This window comes from Monodelphis domestica, chromosome 7 (genome assembly GCF_027887165.1).
Source record: "Monodelphis domestica isolate mMonDom1 chromosome 7, mMonDom1.pri, whole genome shotgun sequence".
NCBI classification, from domain to species: Eukaryota; Metazoa; Chordata; class Mammalia; order Didelphimorphia; family Didelphidae; genus Monodelphis; species Monodelphis domestica.
The window spans coordinates 145,116,727-145,144,606 of NC_077233.1; the positions used below are offsets into that span (position 1 = coordinate 145,116,727).

Sequence of the window (27,880 nt, forward strand, 5' to 3'; positions counted from 1 at the left end):
ATACATCTGTTGCATCAATCTTATTTTCAGCAGTAGCTAAAAAAGATCAAGCAGTGGTCAGAATCAGGTTTGCTAAAGGGAGAGGGCATTCTTTGTTCATTTGACTACATATCTTTAATGTGTTTGGTGTCAAAGAAAGAATACTTTCTTATTATTCATGTAATTAATTATTCATGTAATTAATGTAGATCAGGGAAAAAAATAGTTACCTGCTTATCTGGGCAAATGAGAGAGCTACCAATAGATAAAATGCACAGCCCCTCAGCTTCCTAAAGTATGTCTTCCTCTACTTAATGAACACAGATATAGAATAAAAAGCTCAATCTGGACTTTAGTTAGAGTGTTCTTTTATTTGAGGTACATATACCAATTCCTTAAAATGTGTGAGTTTTATTTTGTATTAGGAGAAGGCAAATGCCATATAAATACTGGTACTATGTTGTAATCACAGCCTGGCATGATCAATAAAAATAATGCTTCAAAATAAGAGACATTTGTTGCGTAATAATATGGTGAAGTTGGAAAGGGAGTATATTTTGATAAATAATAGATTCATAGGTAGTTCTTGTAATCACTGATTGTTAGTGCTAGAAAGGGACCTTAGAGATAATCAAGTCTAGTCTATTTGTTTTACAGGTAAGGAAACTCAGCCCCAGAGAAGGAGGAGTGACCTATCAAAGAATCACATTGCTAACTAGTGATAACTCTTGATCTAAGTTTCCTTCTAATTACCCAAGGCTGTGTCAGCTCATATTTTCCTTTTTTCAGAACTTGGAAATTATTAGAATAGTGACAACAAAAAGATCTTTTTTTCCTCTCTCTCTTTTACAGCACTGTCTAGTAAACTAGTCCAACTTAGAGGCATTCTGCTGAAGCTAAACTGTTTAATATCTCTTCAAGAGAATTAAAATTGTTAATGTTATTATAAGGATTCAGCTTCAATTATTAATTGAAGATAATAACTGTTTATACATTTATAGAGAACTGATGGTTTCCCTAGGAAGAAGAACTGTGTTATAAAATGAGCCCTCAGTCTGATAGTGATTTTCAGTCATTATTATTTCAGGGAACCTAACATTGATGGGACAGATGTGCCTTGTTTATTGATAATTAACATATTTCTAATGCTCAGTAAGCTAAACCTATAATTGAATAGAGGTCAAAGAGATTGAACTGAATTAAATGTGAGAAATTGTTCAGGGCTTCCAAATGTTTTACTGCTATAAATCTTATGTTTTTAACATTAATATTTTCCTAGTACTATATGGCAGTGATTCATGGTAACACCATATAATCTTAGAAGAATTAACCTACAAGGTAACTAAGAAAAATCTTCCAGAAGTGACATTAAATATATTCAGGAAACATAGTCTTCTAGCAAGAAGGTGAACACTATGTAATCATTCTGAATGGAATGTTCATACGCAAGAGATACTTTTTTCTTTCTTTTTTTGTTTGTTTGTTTGTTTTTAAAGGGAAGTCCTTTAGTACATTGGGCATATCTTTCATGGAGTATTTATGGGGAAACATGGACAATAATCCCACTGGATGAAAAGGTATGAAAGCATTATAGCCTACATTATTGGAAGGAGTACACATATCCATGAAATCGTGCATGAATCCACTAAAGCTCGGTAAAAGGGTTTGTGTCATTTACCACTTAGTTGTTGTTTTTTTCCATTGGACCATGTGTTAGAGGAATGTTCTTCAGTGAATCCTTTTAATCATCTAATTCACCTATTACACAAATCTGATGTGCTTAGAGGCAGTTAGGCAGGAGATAGTACACAGGATCTGAGGAGAGGAAGGCCATGTTCGAATCCAGCCTTATACACTTACTAATTGTCTGACATTAGAGAAATCTCTTAACCTCTGTTTACCTCAGTTTCTTTACATGAGGATAACAATGCATTTACATCTCAAGTTTTTTGTGAGGATCCAGTAAGTTAATATTTGTAAAGTTCTCTGCAACACACCTGGCACATTGGAGGCACTATATAAATGCTAGCTGTTCTTATTATCATTATTTTAATACTACTTGCAATATGATAAAATAGCTAGATTAATTTTTGTGCTCCTAATTTTATCCCATTTGTCAAAAAATTATCTGTTGGATAATAAGAAACATTTTTAGTTATATCTAGAACTTCCTCATTTTCTGGGCCTCTGGGGTTTAATTTTTGGTGTATTTACAAAAAATTTGTATAGAGGCAGTTAGGTGGTTCAGTGGATAGAGAGCCAAGCTTGGAGATGGGAGGTCCTTGGTTCAGTTCTGGCCTAACACATTTCCTAGCTGTGTGACCCTAAGTAAGTCACTTAACCTTCATGTCCTAGCCCTTACTGCTCTTCTGCTTTGAAACCAATACTTAGTATAGCTTCTAAGAAAGGAGGTAAGGATGAGAGAGAGAGAGACAGAGAGAGAGATTGAGAGACAGACAGAGACAGAGAGACAGAGACAGACAGAGACAGAGACAGACATGGGGACATTAGTACCATTATCTTTTTCTGTCCTGATTAGGAACTGGTATTAGTAGTTTTCACATTCTTTTGTTGCAGGAGGCAGAGATATGTATATTAGTTAATGTCAACGTGAGTTCCTATAAGAAAGTTTTATTTATTGTGAATATTAAAGGTCATTTAGACCTTTAATTAAGACCTTCTTTACCCTCTTACATTTTATCTATGTCAATGTGGTAGAAAGAACACTTGATTTTTGAAACCAAGAGATTCGAGTTCAAATCCTGGTTTTAGCACTTAGTAAGCTATATGACTTTGGTCAAATGATTTAGCCCTTCTGGGTTTACATTTAAATAGTTATTACTTATACAACATATTTCACCAGGTTGTTGTTGTTGTTGTTTAAATAAACTTTTACCTTCTGTCTTAGAAATCAATAGTGTATATTGGTTCCAAAGCAGAAGAGGAGTAAGTTCCAGGCAATGGGGTTTAAATAACTTGCCTAGGGTAATATAGTTAGGAAGTGTCTGATTTGAACCCAGAATGTTGGATTTGAACCCAGAATCTCCCATATCTAGATCTGACTCTTAATCCACTGAGCCACCTAGCTTCCTCCTTCACCAGATTGTTATTGAGGATCACATAAACTAGCTACCATAAAATAGATCTTGATTAAAGACATATGTAAAACTCAGTGGGATTAATCGTTGACTATGGAGGTGGGGAAGGGGAGGGAGGAAAGAACATGAATCATGTAACCCTGGAAAAATATTCTAAATCAATTAATTAAATAAACATTTTCAATTCTTAAAAAAAAAAAAAAGGAGCTACCGTATTTGCCCAAACATCAGACTACATTTGAATCCTCTCACCTTCCTCCATCTCAATTTGGATCACATAAAATCTGAGCATGGCCTGTAATAAATTGTTCTCTTATTAGTATTAGATGCTGTTTAGACCTCACTGATCTATGAGCACCAAAAGCAACAATTTCCCTATTACCCCCCTCTCTTGCACTCTCGCTCTCTCTCGCTCTCGCTCTCCTCCTTTTCCCCACCTCTTTCTTTTTCTTCTCCCTCTCCTCACCAAATACTCCTGGTTGCATAGCAAACTTCAGGTGATTGTCTTGAATTTTCCTACCCAAATCTTTTACTATTCTCCCTGGAAAGTTTTAATGCTTTCTTTCACCTCTAATGACAACTCCTGGGTTAAGTAGTAGGAGAAGATCATTTAAACATTTTACCAATAATAGGATTATTCCCTTTGCTTAATTATAAATAGACATAGTTAATTTCAGAACTTCTGTTTGCAGCTGCAGAATTGGGTTATATGGAGTTCATTTTTAAATGTCCCAGAGCCTAAAAGTAGTCATGGTAGTGGATCCCCCAGAGTAGTTGATTTCCAAGGTTGGTAACCAAACTGTCTAAGCCACATTAGGAATAGAGTGAAAGAAGAGATGGCATCCTGGGAAACAGACAGACCAAAGTAGAGTTAGCCATCCACATTAGCTTCTTTCTCAACTTCTAAAGGTCTTTTTAAATTCTTGGGTTTGACTAGACCAAGTTTCCAAAGTGAATAACTATATTCCAGTGTATACATAATATATACACACACATATTTTAGGAATATAGTCTATATTCAAAACAACTCTATATTATTATTGAGAAGCATTTGGGGTATAATAAAAAAGAACACTGAGTTGGAGTTCTATAGACTTGTTTCAAGTCCCAGCTATACTATTATTTATTAGTTATGGCCTGTGGCAAATTTTTTAACTCTACTGGTTTAAATAAATATACATTTCCTAAGGTTGTGTAAGAATTTAAAATTTAGGTTTTATGCTAAAAACGAAAGTTCTAAAGTAATATTGTGGTCACCAATTTAAAAAATTAACTCTTAACGAGTCTGTTAGCTGCTCTTAACAATTTAGTTTAATAGAGATTTAGTAAAATAGAGAAATGTAGGAAGGAAGTAGAAAATATCGCCTAGCTAGATGCCCTATAATTTCTGTCCAGAGCCGTCTAGCTCACCAACTGGCAAGGACTCTCAAGTCCCAATCTACACATGGAGTTGAGGTAGTCTCTTCATCCAGGAGTCCCAGTGGTGTCTTCAGCAAGGGTTCCACCAACACAGCCTCTTCCAAGAAAGAAAGGCCTCTCCGGAACTAGTCTTTCCAGAAGCCAGGAAAGGAAGGCCAGCTACTCATCCAGGAAGCCAACACAGGATCCAGGAAGGGTCTCCTCCTTCAGTTCAGCTCACCAATGCAGAGCGTCCAAAGACAAACTTCAAAGGAGAACTCCCTTGGACAGGAAGTTCAGGACTTTTAATAGTTCCTTTTCCACATCACTTCCTGTCCCTGCCCCACTTTATGGAAACCAATTGCAGTCTTTCAATTTGCCTAGCCCCGCCCAGGGGTGAAGCAGTGACCTCTGGAGTTGTCACCCACTCTAGCAAGTGACTTGTGAACTCTTACTTAGTGTCAAGAAGGGGTACTTTAAGTTCTTGATTTGATTAGTTAGAAATAGGCAAGGGGAGGAGAGTTAATCCTATCTTCACAGCTGTGAGCAAAGTGTTTTTTTTAGCTGTAAGAAATATGTTTGTTATTAGTATTTATTCACCAAAGGACAGTTTTTAATTTTCTCTTCTTGCTTACAAACTTAAAGGTACAAATGAGAAAGTTAGACAGTAGCATCTGAAGAACACTGTGAAATTATTCAATAGTTTCCAGTGAACACATTTCCAACTTTTTCAGATTTCTTGCTATTATATATATCAAAGAGAAAGTTACTTGAAAAATTAGGAGAGCTTTGTGTTATATTGATTTTGTTCCTTCTTTTCTGCCTCTAGTCTTCTTTTCAATACAATTTAATAGGTTAAAATGAAAATGCTTATCTTGGAGTTTGCTTCCTTTAGTTGAGTTGGCATTGAGCTTTGAATGAAGAACTGTTCCAGGTTCAGAGGTGGCACTAGGGAATTTAGTTAAAGTCTCATCAAAGGGAGCTCAGCAGGGCTGAATATGGGTAGATTAGATGCCATTCTCAGCCTTTCACTACTATGCTCTGAACAAAAGTCTGTTCTTTTCACCTAGACTTAAGCTACTGAAGATTAATTATTTAAGAAATGAAAGAAAAAAACTAAGCAGCAACCTACCTGCCAACAAAAGGCTGCCTTTACAGTGAATGTATAATTGGTTCAAATATACAAATTGTCCCATTTGGTTTACTTCTAGTCCATATGTTAGCAACTGCACTTTTATTTGGTAACTAATTAATTACTAATTAATTATATTATTCTTTTGTGAAAATTGTAAAAATTTCATCAAATCCCATTAATCTTTAGTCATTGTTGTCATGCATTCAGTAGGGAATTATTATAATTTTCTATTACATTAATGCTTTCTTTAAATAATAGCCTTTGGTAAAGAATAATGGCACAAGTCCTTTGTACAATCATGTCCAACTCTTTGTGACTCCACTTGTGGTTTTCTTGGCAAAGTCACTGGAGTAGTTTGTCATTTCCTTCTCCAACTCATTTTACAAATGAGGAAACTCAGAGAAAGAGGGTTAAGTGACTTGGCCAGAATCACCTGGCTAGTAAATATCCGAGGGCTGATTTGAACTCAGAAAGATGAATGAATCTTCCTGACTCTAGGACCTATAGAACTTTATCTACTGGGCCACCTAGCTGCCCCAAAGTCCTCCTAGCTTTCTTTTATTCTAATGACCTTTTAATAATTATTAACAGCTCAGAGTTTACATTTTGTAAAGGACTTTTCTTTATAAATACCCCATGAAGTTGGTAATTCATATATTAGCCTAATTTTACAGATTAAAAACCTGTGGTTCATGAATATCCTGGAGTCAGTCACATGGATAGTAAATGACTGAAGAAAAGATCTAAGCTCAGGTGTTCTTTACTGCTCTCTCTGCTTCTCTTTGCCACCTTTCTCAATACTTGTCTCTTCCTCTGAGATAGTAGAGGGAAGGTTATTTTGCTTACAATTATACTATCCTTCAGATCTTAAGGTACCATCTAAATAAGTTATTGTTCAGAATCTTTTGAAATAAGGTTATTTTTTTCCTTAATTGAGTAGCCATTTCTGTAATATTAATCTTTGGGCATTAATCATATCTTTTCCTAGAAATGCATTTTCACTCTTATATTCACTGATTTAAAGCCTTAACCATCTGAGATTAAGTCTGTAGACAGAACTTCCTCTTGTGCTTTCTCTCTTTCTCTCTCTTGCATGCACACACAGAATTTCACCAGAAGGAAAAAATGCACCTGAATTACACTGTAGCCATTGTGCAATGATGATTTAGTAACTGACTTAAACAGCATTCCAAATAGTGTGTTCTTTTGTTCCTTCAATAGTTTTAGAGACAATTTTTAAAATTTTATCAATATTGAGGGGGCCCATGTAATTTATTTATCCATCAGTTTATTTTTTAGATGTTGTATAGGGTAATTGTGATGAACCTTTTATCAACAATGTGAAATAATTTCAGCATATTCTCCAAATACAGCACTCTGAATAGTCTCGTTGCTTAAGGGACAGCTTTATATTTGTGCAGAAACATAACTTGTTTTTTAAAATTCTGAATTCAGTGACATAATTTATTTTATGTTTTACAAAAAGAAAAAATAGGAATTTCTGTCGCCGTTTTCAAAGGAATTAGATGAGTTTTGAATACAATATAAGTCTTTCCTTTCCTGTATTCCTTGGGGTTTTCTTGTCTGATAGATTTTTATCAATATCTTTTCATTTTACACTGCCCAGATGTAAAACCATATCTCTCTCCCCACATCCTATGAAAACTATCCCTTAAGGCAAAGAATTTTTTTTTTTTTAATTTTTAAGAGGTAGAAAAGAGGGGGGGGGTCAACAAAATCAGTGAATACATTCAAATAACCTGAAGTATATTTAGTCTTCCAAACCTCTTGATTCAGATTTGTGTGAGAAAACTAGAGCAGGTCTCATATTTCTTCTTTGAGAACAAACTTGTTCTTTGTTTTTTTAATTTTGCATCATTCATATTCAATTGTTTTATGGTTATTCATTCAATTACATTATTGTAGTTATGTATTTTTTTGGATCTGCTTACTTCACTTTGTATTAATTTATATTAATATTTCTACATTTCTCTATTTTCTTACAAAGAATTTATAAAAATATTATTTATTCATTTTTAAATTGCTTGATTTTGGGGCAGTGAAGTGGGTCGGTGGAGAGAAAGCCAGGTCTGGAGACAGGAGGTCCTGGGTTCAGATGTGATCCTGGGCAAGTCCTTAATCCCATTTGCCTAGCCCTTTCTGTGCTTCTGTCTTGGAACTAATATTTTGTGCCAATTTTAAGACAGAAGGTAAGGGTTTTTTAAAATAAAAATTAAAAAATTAATCGCTTTTTCTGTGTTCTTTGCTTAGACAGTTGGGGAAAGACAGGTAAGGGAGGTAGGAATATATAGCTAGGCATGAGAATCAGAAACCGAGCTCGGAGAGGAATGATGACTAGCTTGGGGCCTCCCTCCAAAATGTAGACCCTGAGAGGAATGTGGAAAAGGTACCTAAGGGAATGAAGATTGTGCCAGGATGAAAGGCAACTAAGGCATGAAGGCAAAGTCTAGAGAATCACAGGACAACCATTTGCTTTGTTCCCAGTTCTCTGCTATCACAAGAGTATTACTATAAATATTTTGGTGTAAATGGGAACTTTTGTTTTGTCAGTAAATTCTTGGGATATATGCCTAGCATCCTCCACTGATATGAGATTTCTTCATAACTTATACCCCTCATATTACTTATTCAGACTTGTATTATATTTATATATGTGTATATCTTACTTCAGTTTCTGGACTATGAAGCCTAGGGGCCTGGAATGAGTCTCTCTTTGTCTCTTCTACAACATATTTTGCATATATAGACATTTAATAAACTTGTATTGAATTGAAATGGGTATTTAAGGTGGCTCTCCACAAAAAATAGTTTTATAGCCATATCATCTGATTAATACTTATGCCTGACCTCGAGTACTATCAAATATATGTAGATTCCTTCCAATGAAGAAAATAAAAACCTATCCACTTATGAAAATAGAAACTCATCCTCTTCCCCTCTTGCCCACCTAGAAGTTTGTCACAAGAACATCCACTGTATGTGGGAATGGGAGGAGGAGGTTGTCTTCCTTCTTTTCTTTTAATTGCAAGAATATATATGGGTCACATAGTCTGTCCAGTGGTTTTTCCTTATTCTCACCTCCTGACGACCCTCAGGCAGGCCTTCGATAACATCCTTTACTCTTCTTCTTCCTCATAATTACTTATTTTTAATGTGTTGAAGCCTTCTCATGCCCAACACATATTTCTCTATTACTCCTAAGATGATTTTACCATTAAAATTTTTTTATTGATCTTGTCTTTACATATCTGATTCCCCAATTTATTCCTCCTCCTTCCCTTTAGAGCAACCCTTACATATTAAAGAATTATAAGGGGAAACTCAGTTAAACAAAATTTAGCCATAATTCTGACAGCCTTTGTCTTGTTCTACAACAGAAATGGGCATTAGACCCACTACTTTTTTTCCTATACAAGCCAAGGGTTTTATTATAAAATGTGAAAAATATTCTAAATTTGCAAATTGTACAATATAAGCTGGGGTGCAGGGAAAGTAATTTGTCTACCCCCTTTCTATACCCATAGCCCCTGCCTCTCCAAATAACAGATTTCTACTAATATTTATATCTCCTCAGAACAGAATTTGATCATTTTAATTTCACAGCATTCAGGATCCTTTTTTATTGTTGTTATAGTCATAAAACATATTATTTTCATGGTTCTTTTAACATTTTTAACATGCTTTAACATTTTACATCATCTCATACAAACCTTCCCATGTCTCACTGTATTCTTCATTTAGGTTATTTCTTACTCTATGCTGTTATAGTTAGACACAACAATTTGTTTAGCCATTCCCCATTCAGACAGTTATATTTTGTTTCTATTCCTTTATCACTTTAAAAAACTGCAACTATATTTTAGTGCAAATGGGCCATATCTTCAGTCTCCTTTTAACATATGTTTAATAGTGGTATCTCTGGTGTGGACAGCCTAGTCATTTTCTTAGCATAATTCCTAGTTGCTTTCCAGACGAATGAATAGTTCTTTGGATGATTTTGAATTTTGTCTTATAGTGTTCCATTACTTGCAGCCACACTATCTCCAGATTATTTGTATTAAAATTTTTAGCATCTTCATTTCAAGAACAGTGTTGAAGTCTTTTAAAATGGTATAGTTTTCGGGGGCAATTGGATAACTCAGTGGATTGAGAGCCAGGCCTAGAGATGGGAAGTCCTAGGTTCAAATCTGGTCTTAGACACTTCCCAGCTGTGTGACCCTGGGCAAATCACTTAACCTCCATTGCCTAGCCCTTACCACTCTTCTGCCTTGGAACCAATACACAGTATTTGACTCCAAGACAGAAGGTAAGGGTTTAAAAAAAAAAAGGAGAGGGATACTGGGAGATGTAGTTCAAGGATACAAAATTTCCATTTATACATAAGCCAGACCCAAAAAGCTATTCAGCTCACACTATCTTTCTATTGTTGATTTCTGAGCCCAGCTCATTTTCCATTTTCAGATTTCACAAGATAAATATATGCTATTGAATGAGTTGTATACTTTGACCATCTATTTGTGTGTCATAGTCCAGACAAGAAGTAGTCTTTTCACTTATTCTTTCTTATCTAGAAAATTAGACCAAGCTCTCCAGCATGATTATGAAGCTCATTCATAAAGCCGCATAGTGTTTTAAGGTGTCATTGATTCAGTGAGCACAATATCATCTACAAATCTGGAACATCTGGAAGTTATCATTTATAGAGAATCTCTATGACAGTAGTGAACATCTTTTTTTTTTTTGGCAAGCATATATCCTTCTGTTTTTATGCCAAAACTGACAGTAATGATATCAAAATAAAGAACTCAAACACTCTCATGAGAATGGGATCTTAAGGACTAATGTAGAAAGTCTGTGAATTAAAAAAATACAACACTTCAGTTCAGTATCTTGTCAAGAGGACAGTGAGGCATGTTCAGGGAGGCAACTGGCTTCAGTGGTTCAAGATTACTTCTCTAAGAAGAGTTTCTTTTCCACATCTGACAACAGTTTAGTGTTCTGCATATTTGTGTTTGAAAGATATCATCTTGGGTATTAAAGTATCAAAGTACCAAAAAAAAATAAAGTATCTTATAGAATTTTAAATTTGGAAAGGAATTTCCCAAGAGTATTTTAGAACTCTTTTTGAAGGAGAGCCTTTAAGGCAATTTTGTGTGCTACAGAACTTTATATTTATTTATGTTATAGACATGTATATTTTTTAACAGTCAAGAAACAATAAGCATAGCAGGATTCTACTTTATGTCAGCTATGTTATTCTAATGATGTCTGCTTGGAATATCTCTATTCCAAGCTAACTGGAAGCTAACTTCCCTTCTAATAATCTCATCAAAGCAAGTTTTACCATCCATGTAGTCTTTTCTCAAAATGGTTGTGGGATGAACTGTAAAACATTCTATAAATCTCACTTGGTTTTATTATTTCTTGAATATCTCCATATATTGAGTCTCCATGCATTGAATTTCTGAACATACATCATCTTTTAAAAAAAATTTTTTTTTCCTAGCAGGGGCAGGAGTCATTACTGAACTTGCAATATATGTAGAGTGAGATAAATAACTTATGAAAGCAAAGATCAAAATTAAACTAGAAGAATAAAAGATATAAAAAGATGGCATTCAATTAGAGGAACTCTAATGCATTTAAACAAGTTTTTTTTTCCTCCAGAAATTGAGAATTGAGAGAGGAAGAGATAAAAGCAAAAACTATAATACTTCCTTAAAGAAGTCTAACAAATATGTCACTTTTTAAGTCTAAAAACTACTTTTGTTAGCAATCACTTGACTTTACCAAACAGAGACATAACAGTCAATAGCAACACTGGTTTTGAATACAAATTCATTTGTAAAACCTTATGGGAAAGGAAGGTGGAAGAACATTGTCACTTTGCAAAACTCAAGTTAAAGAAATAACCAGATTTAAAAAAACATGAGAGGAGATCCAACAGTGATCCTGTGCATATTTAAAGACAGAATTGGCACAAGAGCAACAAACAGATAAAAAATGGAGAGATCTGCAAAAAAAATTTATGACAAAGTCTTTTCACTATCAAAGACAGTGGAGCTCTCATATTCTAGTATCAGAATCCTGAAGGTTTGTACAAAGAACATCATAGTTCCAAATGTGTATAAAGTATGTGGAAAAGGTAAGAAGAAAACAGAGATGAGAAAGGCACCTGGACCAGATCAAGTGTACACAATATAAATGGAAAGAACAATCACAAAACAATAAAAAATGAATGTTACAAAATTACAAAGAACGCTCCATTCCAAGAAGAATTCTAAGAAGTCAATTCCACTCTAGTCTTTTACAGTCGAAGGAGACCCACAAATGTGTAATATTGCATATATTTTCACACTCTTTCTGCATATTGACCAGCTTTATTGGATTTTTTTAATAGTGTGTCAAAAGTTTTAGTACAGTTTTAAGATACCATTAAATTTGTCACTTTTTAAGCTACTGAGGCTTAAAAGTACACTAAGACTTTTGTTATATCCTACAGTTTTTATTTGGAATAGCTCTGGAGTAGAGGGAAGAAGAAAACTGGGAGAAATTCTGCTAATTAAAAACAAAAGATATAAAATATTCAGAATTAAAAGAATATTTAAAAAAGAAAGTTTGAGCATACTAGTTTTACCAAACTTTTTTTGTCTTTTCAAGTTTTTGTTGCAAAGGATGTTTCTGTAAGGGTAGGAAGAATATATTCAGAAATGATTGCCAAATAAAGACAAAATATATCAATACAAATAAAGTGATTGCTTTTTTGTTTTTTAATTAAAGTTCAATGATGGCGGCAGCTGGGTAGCTCAGTGGATTGAGAGCCAGGCCTAAAGATGGGAGGTCCGAGGTTCAAATATGGCCTCAGACACTTCCTCAATGCTATCAGGAAAATTACAAGACTAGAAGAGGGCATATGTCCCAGTTTCTAAAAGAGTGAGGTTAAATCTACAAACTTTGGAGGGTGTCATCATCTATAGAGAATAGAACAAAATAGATAAATGAATTTGACTTATATTTCTAGCAAAATTCTGGAATGTGTTATTAAAATACTGGTAATGACACAGTAAAAAATGCATTAAACCTGAAACTACACAAGCTGAGTTCAAATCCTGGCTCTTCTTTTTGCTCTGTAACCCTGAACAAGTCAATTAATATTTCTGTGTCTCAGCTTCATCATGTATGTAATGAGATTTGATTAGTTAACCTCCAACCTTCCTTCTAGATCTAGAATCCTGTATTCTTAGAAACAGTAAACAAAGATAGGAAAGGCAGCTGGACCAGCACAATTTCATCTGAATTATTCAAGCCAGACCAATCTCTTTTTTTTTTTTTTGGACAGGGCTACTCCCGTGATACATTAAGGGAATGCTGTAGATATAGTTGACTTAGATTTTACCTAAGAGTTTGGGAAAACTCTTATTAAACTATTCTTGTAGACAAAATAGAGAGGTCTGGACAATATGATAGTATAATTAGGTGGATTTTGAATTGGCTAAGTGGTTGGATCTAAAGAGTAATTATTAATGGTTGAATATCAACTTGTAATGAAGTATCTAATGGGACAGCCCCAAGCTCTAAGCTTGACTGTGTATATTTAAAACCTTTATCAGTGATTTGAATAAAGGAATGGTGGCATGCTTATCAGATTTGCAGCCGACATAAAAATTAGTGCAGATATTTCATTCAGTTAAGAAGTAAAAATGAATACACATATAAGAGAGCCAAATTTACCAAGATTATATTTTAAAATTTTTTTTAAAATTTATATCCTTTGACATCTTCATTCTCCCTACTTCTCCCAAAGGTCATCCCTTCTAATAATGACTTTTTTTTTTTTTAAGAAAGAGGAAGAAGAACAAATCAACAGAACTGATAAACTCTAACATTAAATGCAATATTCTCCACCTGTGGAGCCCACCACTAACACCACTTCTGCAAAAGAAATGTGGGGCAGAAATGGTTTAAAAAATCAGCTTCTGGGGCAGCTAGGTGATTCAGTGAATTGAGAGCCAGGCTAGAAGCTTGAGTTCCTGAATTCAAATCTGGCCTCAGACACTTTCTAGCTGTGTGACCCTGGGCAATTCATTTGTCTCCCATTGCCTAGCCCTTACCACTCTTCTGCCTGGAACCAATACATAGTATTGATTCTAAGACAGAAGGTAAGGTGTTGTGTTTTTTTTTTTAATTCATCTTCCTAAGTAAAAGATTGGAAATTATAATTCGATAGCAGTTTGATTTAAAAGTTCTTCATGGCTTTTGTCAGGCTAAAATGCTCAAAATGAATCAACAGTGTAATGTAGTTATTCAAAAACCTAATCCTATGCAGCCAAATCAGTACTCAAGGGGAAATTTATATCCTTGAGTTCATATATAAACAAATTAAGAAGGGCAGAGATCAATGAATTGGACATGCAAATTAAAAAACTAGAAAGTGAACAAATTAAAAATCCTCAGATGAAAACTAAATTAGAGATCCTAAAAATCAAAGGAGAAATCAATAAAATTGAAAGTCAAAGAACTATTGATTTAGTAAATAAGACTAGGAGCTGGTACTTTGAAAAAACAAATAAAATAGACAAAGTACTAGTCAGTCTAATTAAAAAAAGGAAAGAAAAAAACCAAATTGACAGTATCCAAGATGAAAAGGGAGACCTCACCTCTAATGAAGAGAAAATTAAGGCAATCATTAAAAACTACTATGCCCAATTATATGGCAACAAATATGGCAATCTAGGTGATATGGGTGAATACTTAAAAATATATAAATTTCCTAGACTAAAAGAAGAAGAAATAAATTACCTAAACAACCCCATATCAGAACAGGAAATTGAACAAGCCATCAAAGAACTCCCTAAGAAAAAATCCCCAGGTCCAGATGGATTCACAAATGAATTCTATCAAACATTAAAAGAACAACTAATCCCAATATTATACAAACTATTTGACAGAATAAGCCAAGAAGGGGTTCTACCAAATTCTTTTTACGACACAAACATGATACTGATCCCAAAGTCAGGCAGGTAAAAACAGAGAAAGAAAACTATAGACCAATCTCCCTAATGAATATGGATGCAAAAATCTTAAATAGGATACTAGCAAAAAGACTCCAGCAAGTCATCACCAGGGTTATCCACTATGATCAGGTAAGGTTCATACCAGGAATGCAAGGATGGTTCAATATTAGGAAAACCATCCACATAATTGACCATATTAACAAGCAAACCGACAAAAATCACATGATTATCTCAATAGTATACAGAAAAGGCCTTTGATAAAATACAACACCCATTTCTATTGAAAACACTAGAAAGTATAGGAATAGAAGGGCCTTTCCTAAAAATAATAAACAGTATCTATCTAAAATCATCAGCAAACATCATCTGCAAGGGGGATAAACTCGAAGCCTTTCCAATAAGATCAAGAGTAAAACAAGGATGCCCATTATCACCGTTATTATTTAATATTGTACTAGAAACACTAGCAGTAGCAATTAGAGAAGAAAAAGAAATTGAATGTATTAAAATTGGCAATGAGGAGACCAAGCTGTCACTCTTTGCGGATGATATGATGATTTACTTAAAGAATCCTAGAGAATCAACCAAAAAGCTAGTCGAAATAATCAACAACTTTAGCAAAGTTGCAGGATACAAAATAAACCCGCATAAGTCATCAGCATTTCTATATATCTCCAACCCAGTTCAGCAGCAAGAATTAGAAAGAGAAATTCCATTTAAAGTCACCCGAGACAATATAAAATACTTAGGAATCCATCTGCCAAGAAAAACACAGGAACTATATGAACACAACTACAAAACACTCTGCACACAATTAAAACTAGATCTAAACAATTGGAAAAACATTGATTGCTCATGGGTGGGATGAGCTAACATAATAAAAATGACCATCCTACCCAAACTTATCTATCTATTTAGTGCCATACCCATTGAACTTCCAAAAAACTTTTTTACTGAACTACAGAAAACCATAACAAAGTTCATTTGGAAGATCAAGGATATCCAGGGAAATGATAAAAAAAAATACAAAGGAAGGTGGCCTTGCAGCCCCAGATCTCAAACTATATTACAAAGAAGTGGTCATCAAAACAATTTGGTACTGGCTAAGAGACAGAAAGGAAGATCAGTGGAATAGACTTGGGGTAAATGACCTCAGCAAGACAGTTTATGACAAACCTAAAGACCCCAGCTTTTGGGACAAAAATCCACTATTTGATAAAAACTGCTGGGGAAATTGGGAGACAGTGTGGGAGAGATTAGGTTTGGATCAACACCTCACACCCTACACCAAGATAAACTCAGAATGGGTGAATGACTTGAATATAAAGAAGGAAACTAAGTAAATTAGGTGAACACAGAATAGTATACATGTCAGACCTTTGGGAAGGAAAAGATTTTAAAACCAAGCAAGACTTAGAAAGAGTCACAAAATGTAAAATAATTTTGACTACATTAAATTAAAAAAGTTTTTGTACAAACAAAACCAATGTAACTAAAATTAGAATGGAAGCAACAAATTGGGAAACAATCTTCATAACAAAAACCTCTGACAAAGGTCTAATTACTCAAATTTATAAAGAGCTAAACCAGTTGTACAAAAAATCAAGCCATTCTCCAACTGAAAAATGGGCAAGGACATGAATAGGCAATTTTCAGTTAAAGAAATCAAAACAATAAGCAATGAAAGTGTTCTAAATCTCTCGTAATCAGAGAGATGCAAATCAAAACAACTCTGACGTACCACCCCACACCTAGCAGATTGGCTAACATGACAGCTATGGAAAGAAATGAATGCTGGAGGGGATGTGGCAAAGTCGGGACATTAATTCATTGCTGGTGGAGCTGTGAATTGATCCAACCATTCTGGAGGGCAGTTTGTTACTATGCCCAAAGGGCACTACAAGGCTACCTACCTTTTGACTCAGCCATAGCACTTATGGGTTTGTACCCCAAAGAGATAATAAGGAAAAAGACTTGTACAAGAATATTCATCGCTGCGCTCTTTGTGGTGGGAAAAAACTGGAAAATGAGGGGATGCCCTTCAATTGGGAAGTGGTTGAACAAATTGTGGTATATGTTGGTGATGGAATACTATTGTGTTAAAAGGAATAATAAAGTGGAGGAATTCCATGGAGACTGGAACAACCTCCAGGAAGTGATGCAGAGTGAAAGTAACAGAACCAGGAGAACATTGTACACAGAGACTGAGACACTGTGGTACAATCGAAAGTAATGGACTTTATTAATGGCAATGCAATGTCCCTGAACAATATGCAGGGATCTATGAGAAAAAACACTATCCTTAAGCAGAGGACAAACTATGGGAGTAAAAACACCAAGGAAAAGCAACTGCTTGACTACAGGAGCCGAGGGGATATGATTGAGGAGAGACGCTAAAATGAGCACCCTAATGCAAATAGCAACAACACGGAAATAGTTTTGGAACAATGACACATGTGATACCCAGTGGAATCGCGTGTCGCTAGGGGAGAAGTGGGGGGAGGGGGGAGAAAGAAAATGATCTCTGTTTCCAATGAATAATGTATGAAAATGACCAAATAAAATAATGTTTAAAAACAAACAAATAAAATCCCTAATCCTATCTTATACTGCAATGAGAGTTAGGGTGTCCAGAGCTGTTATAGTTCTCCTAGACCACAGAACAGTACCATGACCACATATGGAATATTTTGTTCAGTACTGAATCCCACATTTTAGGAAGTACATTAATAAGCTGAAGACTGTCAGAAAGGGGGTGGTCAGAATAGTGAAGGAACTTCAAGATATTGCCATATAGCTTAATCTAAAGGATCAGAGACTATTGTTTATGGGGGAGAGGGGAAGCTTAGGAGGAACAAGTATCTGAAGAGCTAGTATTTGTTAAAGGGATTAAATTGGTTCTGCTTGATCCCAGAAAGTAGAACCCGAAACAATGGGTAGAAGTGTCAGAGGAGCAGGTTTTAGGCTAACCTAAAGAAATAAACTTCCTAATATTTACAGCCATCCAATAATAGAATGGGGTTTACCTCAGAAGATAGCAAGTTATAGAGGTCTTTAAGAAAAGATTGGATAGCCACTTGACAGATATGCTATAAAACAGTAATGGCAAACCTGTGGCGTGTATGCCAAAGGCAACACACAGAGCTTTTTCTATGGGCACACAACCTCTTCACCCCATCCCCAAGTTCATTACTAGAAAGGTAGAGGGACTGGGGTAAAGCTGCTCCCCTCTCCCTCTATCATGCCTAATGACATTTTTTCACATCAGCCTACCCCCATCCCCACCCAACAGCCCAATGGGAGCACACTCCCTTCCCCTCTCCACCCTGACTGAGGACATTCCTTACTTTACTAGCTCTCTGCCCAGCAATCCAATGGAAGCATTTTCTCCCTTTCCATGTGGGATAAAGGGGTGGAGTGGGTCATGCCCAGTACTGGGGAAGAGGCAGAGCATGCAGTCTCTAAAAGGTTTGCCATCACTGCTATAGAGGGAATTATTGTTTAGGTAAGGTCAGAATAAATAACCTCTGAGTTTCTTTTCAAGTCTGAGATTTATGTTTCTGCAAAATTACTTTTATTTTGACATTGAAATTTAATATTTTATGTTTTTCATCTACTTCTGAAATATTGGCTGCAAGTCATTGAGCATTACTGTTCTCAACAACTCTCCAAGACTATTAGATGCATAATTAGTGCTAACCTGCATTAATAGAGGGAATTTCCTCATCTGAGAGTATATCAGTGAAATAATATCTAGTCCATACTCTTTCACTAATATTTTTATATGTTCATTTAATGTAAAGAACAAAATTATTTCCAATTGAATCATTATTGGAGAGATTTTAAACATCATATTTCTGTGTTAGTTGACAGTGGATCAATACCTAGAAATCCATTATAGTATATCATTTGATTTGACTTAATTTCATTTCCCATTTGAGTTAATGGATTTGTTCTGTCTTCCTCCCAATAGAGATGGAGTACCACCTTACAGAACCCGAAAGCAACATCGAAGGGAGATGCAGGAAAGTGTCAAAGCCAATGGACGGGTACCACTACCTCACATTCCTGTACGTAGCAGAATTTTTTGTGAAATGTCACGTAATGGGAGAAGTTTGGGATTTGGAACCTGAGGATCTGGGTTCATATTCTAGCTATGCCAGTCTTGCTACCTCTTTGACTTTAGTCACATCTTAACTTCTCTGACCTTGAGTTTCCTTATTTGTAAAATGAGTAGTTGGACCATAGATTGATCTCCAAGGACTCTGCCAACTCTTAAACTTATAATCCAGTTATCTTCTGAAGCTGAAGCATTGTCTCAACTCATATTCTCTTCTCCACCCCTTGCCAGTGATTTTCAAATCATTTAATATCCATCATGCAGTCAGTTGTTTTCTTTGACCTTTTGCCCCATAGTGGATTGTGTTGGCATTAGCACCTATTGATTGACTCCTTTACCTTCCATCTTAGAATCCATACTATGTATTGGTTCTAAGGCAGAAGAGTGGTACAGGCTAGACAATGAGGGTTTAGTGACTTGCCCAGGGTCACACAGCTAGAAAGTGTCTGTGGCCAGATTTGAACCTAGGACCTCCCGTCTCTAGGCCTGACTCTCAATCCACTGAACCACCCAGCTGCCCCAAGGAGTTTTAAAAGAAAAGAAAATACAGATGACTTTTAAGAATCAAATGAACATAAATAAGATTTCTTTCACTTTGGATAGCTTCTGTTTATCCCCTTTGGAGAATAAGCTACTCAGATTTTCCTTTCTTGCCCATTTAGAAATAAGATTCAAGCAGAATCATTCTTTAAAGATCTGAAAATTTTTATTTTTTGAGATTTAAGAAGGCTCATATTGCTTTGATCATCCAATCATGTATAAAGCTCTGGTTGTGGAAACTTGCTAGCCCTCGTTACTTAACCTTACTTTTTGTGTGTGTGTGTGTGTGTGTGTATGTGTGAATAAGTTCAGCATCTTTTATTAAAAAATAATAGTTACAAAAAGGAAGTTAACAGTTACAATATCTATATGTACAGTCCCCAACACTACACAGTGCTTTAGGGCTTTTACTTTGTGGTTGCTGTGGAAAAGGCTTGCTGGGTGCTTTTTTATTCCTTTCAGTACCATTTTTTACTATAATCATTGTTTTGTTAGAGATGAAATTTGAAGGATTGGCTTCTTTTTGTTGCTGAACAGTGGGAGCTACCATGTAAATATTCTATGACTTCAAAGACTGTCAGTAGATACCTCTTATATAATAGTAGTTTTCTATTGATCATGAGTGCTGACATGTCTTCTCTAAACTATAGGTTATAAACTCCAAAATTGCAATATTAAAATATGTATAAGCTCTGTTTTAACCATTTTCCTCCCACAAATAATTTATTCAATTGAGTTGAATTGTCAATATTACAGTATATACTTAGAGAAGAACTAGTTTCCATTTATGTTATATATCATCTTTAGAGGGGAAGGGAATTCAGGGTATTATCCAGAAGGAGTCAACTTAAAACTATAAACTTGTGGGCAAAGGCAGCTGGGTAGCTCAGTGGATTGAGAGCTTGGCCTAGAAACGGGAGGTCCTAGGTTCAAATCTGGCGTCAGTCACTTCCCAGCTGTGTGACCCTGGGCAAGTTACTTAACCCCCATTGCCTAGCCTTTACCACTCTTCTGCCTTGGAACCAATACACAGTATTGATTCCAAGATGGAAGTTAAGGGTTTCCTGAATGAATGAATGAATGAGCAAATAAATAAATTTGTGGACACCTAGGTGGCTCAGTGGATTGAGAGCCAGGTCTAAAGACAAGAGATCCTAGGTTAAAATCTGGCCTCAGACACTTCCTAGCTGTGTGACCCTGAGCAAGTCACTTAACCCCCATTGCCTAGCCCTTATTGCTCTTCTGCCTTAGAACCAATACATAGTATTGATTCTAGGACAGAAGGTAAGGATTTTTTAAAGGACTATAAACTTGTACTTAGCACAAAGTAAATATTTTGCTTATCTTTGTAAAATGATAATAGAAAGACTCAATTTTGTGATCATTCCAGAGAATTTTATCAGAGCAGTTGCTGAAAATGGATTTGCTTTGAAACCTCTCCAGGAGACTAACTTGCCTTGATAATTTCTTACATAAAATTAATGGTGAACATTTTTCTCCATATTTTTTTATGTTCTTAAGCTTATGCTAATAGGCCGAGAGCTGGTATTTCCTTATAAATATCTTGAACCTCTTTGCAATACATTCACTTAGTCCATCATTTTTATAGTGTTTCATTATTCAGACTTTTTTAAAAATTGTCTAAGAAGTTCATCTCATGGATACCAAAGGCTTTTCTGCATAGTATTCTTTTTTCTTGGTGTTTCTGTGTGAACTATGGATACACAGCAACTCTCCCTTCACATCCTGTATGTATGATCACAGGAAAGCTGTTTACCTGTCCTGCTCTTTTAGTTTCAAAAGTAGCAGATGTTTGCTGTACATATGCCAAGTCTAAAAACAAGGCAGAGAAACAGAAGCTGTAAAAACCTAACTGAAAAACAAAGTGGTTAAAGGGCATTTTTGTGGAAAATAAGATCGGCCTTATTTTTTTAAAAAGCAGCGCATATATGCTTTACATAAAAGCAGCACATGATGTGATGGAAATTCTTCAGGAAATAATTAAGGAATTTGGCTAAATTCATCAGAATGTGCTATATTCTAAGTATTATCAGCTACATGAAATTAAAATTTGTTTGCTCAGCCTCATTGAAAAATATATCCCAGATTCAAGGGCAGACTCTCTATAGACAACAAATAAATGCAAGTTAATATACCACAGTAAAAAATGAGTCTTATGAACACTATTTCTTCTCTAAATATCTCTCACCTTCTTTTCCAATCCAATCATCAAAAAAGGAAAAAAGAGAGGTGGTCTAGCAGAAAAAGCTCAAGACCTGAAATCAAAAGGTCCCTGACTCCTACTTCCTGTGACAACTGAGAGACAAGGGATCTACCTCTATGAACCTTAGCTTTTTTCATCTATTGAAATGGAAATAATTCCTATTCCATCTACCTCAGAACATCATTGTTTGAGTTGTAACAGATACTTCTTTTGCGTGTGCACACATGTCCTCCAAATGTAGGAACATTTGTGCTGGTGAATGTTTTATACTTCACTGCTAACTAGAAAGAATTTCAGACATTATCCTGGAAATACTGTTTTTAAGTAAATGCAGAATATATTAAAATCAGTACAAAGTATTTAAATACAAGATAATTTGGGAGGTCAGACACTAGCAATTGGACAGATTGGGAAAGCTTTCATATAGAAGATTATGTTCTAGCTACATATTAAAGGAATAGAGGTATTGTGTAAGGTGGAATTGGGAGAGAGTACATTCTATCCCCGGGGGATGAAAATTGAAAGAGTGCAGAGCCAGGACTTATGTATGAGGGATGAAAGAGGCTAGTTTGATTGGATTGCATAGTACAGTAGATGGAAAACATACGATGAAGCTGAAAAAAGATAGGTTGCCAGATTTTGAAGTTCTCTAAAAGCTAAAGAGCAGAGTGTATATGTGATCCTAGAGCAGTGATGGTGAACCTTTTAGAGACCTTACAGACTGTGCCCAAACTGTAACCCTCATGCCGCATGTAAGCCTGCTGCTTTACTCCAGATAGGGGAAGGAGGAAGTGCTTCCATTGGATTGCTGGGCAGATGGATGGGTCATGTGAGAAATGTCCCCATGTGCATGGAGAGGGGGAGGGAGCAGTCCCCTCTGGCACATGTTCCATAGGTTCACCAACACGATCTTAGAGTCAATGAGAATCAATGAGAAATCATTGATGTTTATTTATTAGGAGGTGTGACCTAGTTCTGCACTTAGGGAAAATCATATTGAGCCCTGGATAGAATTGAGTAGAGTGGGGATATATTGAATTGACGAAACCAAGTAAGAGACTGTTATATTGATATTGGGATATCAGGGAAAGCCCTGAACTAAGGTGTGTCTTTGCAAATAGAGAGAAAAGGATCAGATGTGAGAGACAAATAGAGGAAATAATGAGGATTGATTCTGCCACAAAGGAGACTTGGAAGGTGTAGTCAAACAGGTAGGAGGAGAACTAAGGAAGAATAGTATCATAAAGGCCTAGTGAGGATGGATATAATAGGAGGATAGGGTGGTGGGCAGTTATATTATTTGGAACAAATTTAATTTTTAAAAGTGACATTAAACAGATGTCGAGTTGAGATCTGTGAAATTAAATAATGCAGTTGTCTTCTCTTGAAGCAGATGGAAAATGTGGGTCTTTGTTTCTATACATTTATTCTGTGGCATCTCTTAATTGAATTTTATTACGTTGGACTGGATGGATACACAAAGGAAGGAAAAATAAAAAAATAATAAGCATATTAAGAACCTGCTTTGTGCCAGGCACTGTGCTAAGGACTTTACAAATATCTCATTTGATCCTATGAGTGAATAAGTAAATGTTGCTGCTGTTTGGCATCCTGTGCTCAATCTGGTATTTCCCTAATAAGCCAGATGAACAGAAGGGGGGAAAGCAGAATGTATAATCTTCACTGAACTCAAGTTGTGTTAGGTCTTTCCTGTAAGATATTACAAGAAATTTAGAATCAGAATTGTCCGACTCTGAAACAGTGGGAGGAGATTCAAGTAGTACATAGCTGAAGACATAGAACAGCCCTAGTAGGAGAGCCACAGCTCTTCCATGCTGCTTGGGAGCTTCTCCTAGTTAAAAGAGCATGTCTTTTACTTCCTTGGATCAGATCCTTTTGCATTTTCCTTGAGAAATGCTGGTAAGCATCTTAAAGGTCATTTTCTCTGAAGGTAACACAAGTGGAACAGTGATGAATATCCTACGCCAGGTTACCAGAAAACTTTATTTGATTCAGAAGTTAATTACTCCATCTTTGTTATGAAATCCAGTTGGAAGGGACCCAGCTAATTCACTGTGGTTTTTTTAAAAGGAACACCAGTTACAAATGTACTCAACCTGGCATATACCACTATCAAACATTCAAGGCAAGAGTTCTTTGCAAAATTGCTGAAAATAAGAAGTAGCTTTCTATCTCCTTTGGCCTGAAACCAAGACATCTTGCTTTTCCTGTATCACATTTACACCTTAGTGTGTTTCATAGTATATGTGAAATTTTAGTACAAAATCTTTCTTTTGCTTTGTTCTTTGCCCACTGCAGAACATTCATAACTATAAAGTTTCATTTATGTTATGTTTACATAAGGGTGCTTTATTTAACTAGTGCAATAGTAGTCAGTTCATCCTTTTTACTGATGTGATGCTAATATTTTTATTTCCTTGATTTCTAACTATCAGATATTCTTTCTGAAATTTTTAGCCCACCTGTCTTCTATAACCAGAGCAATGTGTTATTTTAAATTGACCATGAATTTATGACAAAAGAGAAATTTGCAAGTGGCTTTATGAATAAAAGATGAGTCATATAACTTTGAGGTCGAAAGAATTTCAGGGATCATCTTGTCTAATTTGCTCACTTTACAGATTTAGAAAGAGAGCATCTGAAATAGAGGGGTGATCTATCAGTAAGTGGGATGGTATATAAAACTTGAGCAGTGGCTTAGTCTCTCTTTCTCTTTATCTTCTAGCGCACTTACCGAATGCCAAAGGAAATCCGTGTTGAACCACAAAAGTTTGCAGCAGAGCTTATCAATCGCTTGGAGGCTGTCCAGCGTACACGAGAAGCAGAGGAAAAATTAGAGGAGCGTTTAAAACGTGTCCGAGCAGTGAGTAGGCTGGCATATTTCACTGACCAACCAACAAGTTGTAAAACTTTTCTCTTCTGCTAACAACTTTCTGCTAACACCAGAAATCTTTCTCTTTAGAGAAAGTTCCCCATCCCAGGGGAACTCCTGCACTGTGAATCCTGAGCACAATATAGGCTCAGGCAGCTGGCTTAGGTGTAGACATCTTTCAAATGTGTAGAATACAAAAGGGACATGTCATAGATGCTAAGTTTTATTAAGTTGACTTGATGTAATTAAATATTTTAGTCTGATTCCTTTAGGCCAGCCAGTTTAGGCCATTATCCATGACTGATGGTCAGGTTTGAGAATCAATCCTATAGCATCATAGAAAACGTTCTAGACTAATAAGTAGAAGTCCTGAGTTTGAGTCCCAAATCTGACCCTTGAATAAATAGCATTTATTAAACATGTACTATATGTGCTAAGCCATGAAGCTATAAATACAAAAGTAATGGTGTTCTCTACCCTTAAGGAGCTTACATTCAAATATGAGGACACCGTACATATAGGAGAACAATGGCCAAGGAAAGGAATTTTAGACTGGGTAAAATGGAATTCATCGAGAATATGAGTAGAGACATTGGAAAGTTGATTGTCATACTATTTATTAGCAATGGTAACAATAATGTGATCCCTGTTCCTAGAGCCAAGATTGAAAGCAGGGACCAAGGTGAGGGCAGCTGATGAATGGGAGTTGTACACTTGTATGGCCAGGTACCTTATCTGTTCAGGCTCTGTTATTTCCTGGCATATAATGCATGGTTTGGGGTCAGCTCAATATATTGTATTAAAAGAGTATGTATTTATCCACCCACAGTCAGCCTCTAGGGCAGAGTACCAGTAGAATCTTTTCCCCAGGGCAGAATGAAGGTAGGTTTCTAAAGGGTCTAATATTCGGGGGGGGGGGGGGGGGGGTGGCAAATTACAGTTGCAAAGTTAATGCTAAGGTCTCCATGCTGAATAGGTTCTCTTTTGGGGGCTAAATGGGTCAGCTAGATATATATTTTCATTCTTCCTAGATGTATTACTTTGGGCAAGTCACATAAATTTTCTAAGCCTCTTTTTATTTATTTCTAAAAAGTAGGTTAATCATTCTTTACTATCTACTTTCCAGGGTCATTGGGTCATTGTGAGAAAACAACTTTGTAAACTTTAAAGGCTTCATATCAGAAGATCATAACTTAATTTATGTCCTAGAACCCTTTGGCAATCTGTTGATTGAAGCCTATGGACCTTCTCTAAAAAGTGTTTTTAAGTACATAAAATAGAATTCACAAGATTCCAAAGGAAGCCAATTATAAAGTTATCAAAATATTAAAAACAAAAACACATGCTCATAGCCCTCACGCCCGATGGTAAGAACCCATGCTCCATGGGCAGCATTTAGAGCTTCTGTCATTTCCTGAAGACTTGCTGCTTGTTGACTGGATTTTAACGAACAGTGATTACAAGAAGTAGATTTCTGCTTATTATATTTTACTTGTGTGTTTTTGTTGTTATTAACCTCATATTTCTTGAGATAACAGTCTTTGATCAGGTGTCCAGTTTTATGGGAGAAAAAACATTGCCTTGTCTCTCTGTATTTTTCTTGGCTTATCAAACAGGTTTTGGGTATGTTTTAACAGTATTCAACTTCTTAATTTCTTCAATCTCCTCATCTTAAATTTTTCTGTGATTCATCCAATTTTTGCTGTAAATCTGCCACCTGTCTACTTGATCTGTGTGACTGTCATATATGTATGATGCAGCATCTCTTAAATCAGTCAAATTTACTGTATCATATTTAGGAAAATAATGTTTGAAAAAATTTCTGAGGTGTGGTGTTCATCCTTCCAGAAATTGTCTCCTGACGTGAAATACAGACTCATCCGTATTTGTTTCTATGCCCATTATAGCTTCAGGTGTTTCAGAAAGGCAATCAATAAATGAAGTTGGATGTTCTCCCACATTTTGCACCAGCCTATCAAATTTTCCCCAAGCATTTAGTTTTGAGCAACACATTTTTTATGGCTTGGAGCAAGTCTTCCCTGCATTTCCTTAGATAGGTCATGCTAATTGGATTAGAGAAATCAAAGTCCTCTCTTTGCTCCTCTGTAGGCCAACTTGTCAGGGCACTTTCTGATCTAATCTTATCAATGAACTGGCAATGTTCATGGGGGCTAAAAAGTTCTGCCAGAAGAAATTCCACATCCTCAAAATTGAGTTCAAAAATTCAAAAAGCATGTTTTAGCTCCTTATGCGTTCTATGGGGCTCATTGATAAACTTTGGGAACCTTTTCTTCATGGAATCTAATTCCTGGGTAGTAAATTGCCTATGAACCTTGGAATGCAACACACCAGCTGTATTAGATATCTTGGTAATGTCTTTAAGTGGAAAGATTTTCTCAGCTTCATTATTTGCCATGGTGTCCTTGTCATTGTCATTGCCCTGTGCACCAGACATTGTTTTCTTGGCCTTTCTTTTATTCTTTGCACCTTTAAGTGCATTGTCTGCCTGACCATTTCCCTTATCCTTAATCTGATCTAGCCCTTTTGCCTTCAGGATTTCCTCAAACATGTTCTTAACTAATGTCTCCAACTTGGTATCCACTACCATGATCTGTGCTGTAGTTTTAGGAAGTACACATCTGTAAATGTTTTTAAGGTAGGTCATAGTTTGTATGCAGCCATGGAAATAATGTAGATCTGTGTCAATATTTGCCAGAGTATTGTCTCTTTTTGAAATGGTATATTGAGTATGACTATAGTGGTGTTGCCTATATATTCCACAGAATCAATAATCATATTTGTCATTGTACTATACAGGATATTGTAAATCCAATATCTTGCAATAACTGCCAGTACTACTACCCCACAGATCACTTGCTTAAACATCTTTGTTTTCAGGAATTGTAAATTCAGTCAGTCTGGGTGCCAAATTGTAATAAGGGACTATTTTGAATGATAAATGATAACTAAGATCAGGCCTGTTAATCTTCTTCCTTCCTCTTTTCCAACCTTCTTCTCTCCCTTCCTCCCTTCTTCCCTCCCCCTTCCTGTTCATCTTCTTATTAGTCTCTTAAATCAATTCAGGGTGAGTTTATGATGTCTCAAATAAAATACTCTTTCTCTTCTCTAAATTAAGTAAGGGGTTTATTGGGAAAGAAAGGAAAGATCAAATTGGAAGAAGAGAGGGTATGGGATTTCCCTAAAACTAGAATGAGTCTTAGGTTGAAGGATGGTGGAATATAGTTCAATTTGGAAAATGGCTGATAGGTCTGGAAGTTCAGTCACTATCACAACAGAGCAAATCAGAGAGAGCTGGACTTTGTCCTTCTTTCTTCTGTCTTCCAAGCCAAAAGACAACCTTCAGGCCTCAGTCTCCAAAAGCCAAGAGACATCAGACCTCTTCTGTCTTCCAAGCCAAAAGGGACCACACACACCTTTCTGTCTCCCAAACCAAGAGT

The 27,880-nt window shown here is 35.8% G+C and overlaps 1 protein-coding gene across 2 annotated transcripts in view; it reads left to right on the forward strand.

The window, feature by feature from the left end:
• AXIN1 (axin 1) overlaps positions 1 to 27,880 on the forward strand; it is a 188,665-nt gene that overhangs the window by 123,093 nt on the left and 37,692 nt on the right. For both annotated transcript variants that reach the window (XM_001364971.4, XM_056805760.1), the window contains 2 exons: positions 18,619 to 18,715; positions 24,276 to 24,413. In XM_001364971.4, the coding sequence (XP_001365008.1) occupies positions 18,619 to 18,715; positions 24,276 to 24,413 (235 nt within the window). The remainder of the gene's footprint in view (positions 1 to 18,618; positions 18,716 to 24,275; positions 24,414 to 27,880) is intronic.